The 2,731-nt window shown below is 74.9% G+C and overlaps 1 protein-coding gene across 1 annotated transcript in view; it reads left to right on the forward strand.

Moving 5' to 3' along the window:
- EPN1 (epsin 1) overlaps positions 1 to 2,156 on the forward strand; it is an 11,775-nt gene extending 9,619 nt beyond the window's left edge. The window contains exons 5-8 of the mRNA XM_084861355.1: positions 1 to 291; positions 389 to 475; positions 1,063 to 1,320; positions 1,683 to 2,156. Of these exons, the coding sequence (XP_084717481.1) occupies positions 1 to 291; positions 389 to 475; positions 1,063 to 1,320; positions 1,683 to 1,891 (845 nt within the window). The 3' untranslated portion in view covers positions 1,892 to 2,156. The remainder of the gene's footprint in view (positions 292 to 388; positions 476 to 1,062; positions 1,321 to 1,682) is intronic.
- The last annotated feature ends 575 nt before the right edge of the window (positions 2,157 to 2,731 follow it).

Consider the following 2,731-nt stretch of genomic DNA (forward strand, 5'->3'; position numbering starts at 1 on the left):
GGACGGCCCGATGGGGGCCTAGCGGAGGGGCGGGGCAGGGGAGGGCAGGGGGCTGCGTGCGGGAGGCCGTCCCTGGACACGGAGCCTGGGGAGGGGAGGGGCCTGGAGCCACAGGTTCGAGGAGACCACCCCCACCCGCCACAGGTGCCCCCAGCCCCTCACGCGCCCCCTTCTCACCAGGTGGGGCCCTGGCTGGTGGGCCCCCGGCTGCTGACCCCTGGGCCCCAGCCCCGGCCTTCTCGGACCCCTGGGGCGGGTCCCCTGCCAAGCCCAGCACCAACGGCACCGCAGGTACGGACGGCGCCCCCTGACCCTGCGCAGGGGGGGGGGGGGCGGCCCCGGGAGCCGATTACGTCCTGACCCCGTCCGCGGCCCTGTGACCCCACAGTGGTCGGGGGCTTCGATGCAGAGCCCGACGAGTTCTCCGACTTCGACCGACTACGCACAGCCCTGCCGGCCTCAGGGAGCAGCACCGGTGAGCGGCCCCCCGCCCCCGCCCCGCCCCCGTGTCCCGCACCCGGGGTGTGTGTGTGTGTGTGTGTCCCGGCCCGCTCCCCGGGCCCGCCAGGCAGGGTCGGAGTCCCGGTCCTGAGTAACAGAAGCCTCATGTGCCAAGCGCTGGGTTTCCGATTGGAGGAGGGGGCAGCCGCGCAAAGAGGTGCCTTCCTCCAGCTCCGCCTCCCTGCCCCTCCCTGCCCCTCCCTGCCCCTCCCTGCCCCTCCCTGCCCCTCCCTGCCCCTCCCTGCCCCTCGTCCTCCCCACTTGCCTGTGTGTGTGCCCTGCGCAGCCTCCCACACCTGCCCCGCCCCGCCCCCCAGGGGTGTGTGTGTGTGTGTGTGTGTGTGTTTGAGCGCCACGTTCCCGCAGTCGGTCTCCGGGTTCAGTCGGTCTCGGGTTCGGGTCTGTCTGGCGGGGGCTCGCGCAGGAGGCAGGGTGGTCCGTCCGCCCCCCCCCCAGGCCCCGGGGGACCTCACACGGACGCCACCCCATCACCCCCCCCCCCCCCCCGCCCCCCCGCGCCTGCGGGCCTGGCTCTGCCCCACCCGCGCCCTCCGCCCCCAGGGGAGCTGCAGCTGCTGGCCGGGGAGGTGCCCGCCCGCAGCCCCGGCGCCTTCGACATGAGCGGGGTGGAGGGCGCTCTGCCCGAGGCCGTGGGGAGCCCCCCGCCCAAGGCCACCCCGACCCCCACGCCGCCCACTCGGAAGACGCCCGAGTCCTTCCTGGGGCCCAACGCGGCCCTCGTGGACCTGGACTCCCTGGTGACGCGGCCCGGGCCCTCGCTCCCGGGCGCCAAGGCCTCCAACCCCTTCCTGCCCAGCGGTGAGCGGCCCGAGCAGGGTGCGGGGGGCCCATGGGGCAGGAGCAGGGGTGCGGGGGGCCCATGGGGCAGGAGCAGGAGCAGGGGTGCGGGGGGCCCATGGGGCAGGGGCAGGAGCAGGGGTGCGGGGGGCCCATGGGGCAGGGGCAGGAGCAGGGGAGCTGGGCCCCCGGGGCAGGAGCAGGGGTGCCCGGGGGGCCCATGGGGCAGGAGCAGGGGTGCGGGGGGCCCCGGGGCAGGAGCAGGGGTGTGTGGGGGGCCCATGGGGCAGGAGCAGGGGTGCGGGGGGGCCCCCCGGGCAGGAGCAGGGGAGCTGGGCCCCCCGGGGCAGGTCCTGACCGCGCTGTGCACCTCTCTCCTGCAGGAGCCCCGGCCGCCGGCCCCTCCGTCACCAACCCGTTCCAGCCCGCACCCCCTGCGACGCTCACCCTGAACCAGCTCCGGCTCAGCCCCGGGCCCCCGGTCCCGGGGGCGCCTCCGACGTACATCTCTCCCCTGGGCGGGGGCCCCGGCCTGCCCCCCGTCCTGCCCCCGGGCCCGCCGGCCCCCAACACTAACCCCTTCCTCCTGTGAGCCGCGGGCGCGGCCTGGCCGCCCGCCGGCCGGGACAGAGTGTGAGTGCATGTGCCGGGCGCTCCCTCCGGCCGCGCACACTACCCCCGCCCACCGCCCAGAGCGACGGCGGGCGCGGCCGAGGGCTCGTGGCATTAGGAGGGACGCAGGCCCCGTCCCCCCGCTCCCGATGGCCCCGTCAGTGCTGAGCCTCCTCCCCGCACATCCTCGGTGAATCCTCGGTGATGATTTTGGCAACTTCGGGAATAAATGGCAATTCTCATGGGCGTGGCTCCACCGGTCCCATCCTGCTGCAGGGCCCTTCGCCCGAGGCCCGGGGTGTGGGGGCCCTTTGCCCCAGGCCCGGGGTGTGGGGGCCCTTTGCCCCAGGCCCGGGGTGTGGGGCCAGCACCCCGTGTCCGGCCCCCGGAGCTGTGGGTGGGCTGTGGGTGCGGGCAGGTGCGGAGCACATCACCAGCTGGCGGGGTGGCCTGTGGTGGCAGAGGCGGGTGTGGTGGAGGCCGCGGCTCACCTGCTGGTTGGAGGCGCTGCTTCAGGGCCTGGTGCTGGGACAGTGGTTCCCTGGGAGTGAGGACCGGGGAGCAGTGAGGCTGCTGCCGAGGGGGCGGGGCCTGGTGAGGGGCGGGGCTTCCAGGCCACTGCTCGCTGGCACTGCCTTCCGGGCCTTTAAAGAAGCGGAGGCCCTGGCTGGAGCTCAGAGAATGCCAGCCACTGCTCCAAGGTTGCAGGTTCGATCCCCTGCGGGCGCACAGAGGCAGCCAATGAATGCGGTAATGAGTGGGACAGCAGCCCTGGCCAGTTGGCTCAGTGGGCAGAGCCTTGGCTTCCGTTCCCAGTCAG

Source organism: Pipistrellus hanaki, assembly GCF_964339955.1.
Source record: "Pipistrellus hanaki genome assembly, chromosome: 15".
In the NCBI taxonomy this organism is placed as follows: domain Eukaryota; kingdom Metazoa; phylum Chordata; class Mammalia; order Chiroptera; family Vespertilionidae; genus Pipistrellus; species Pipistrellus hanaki.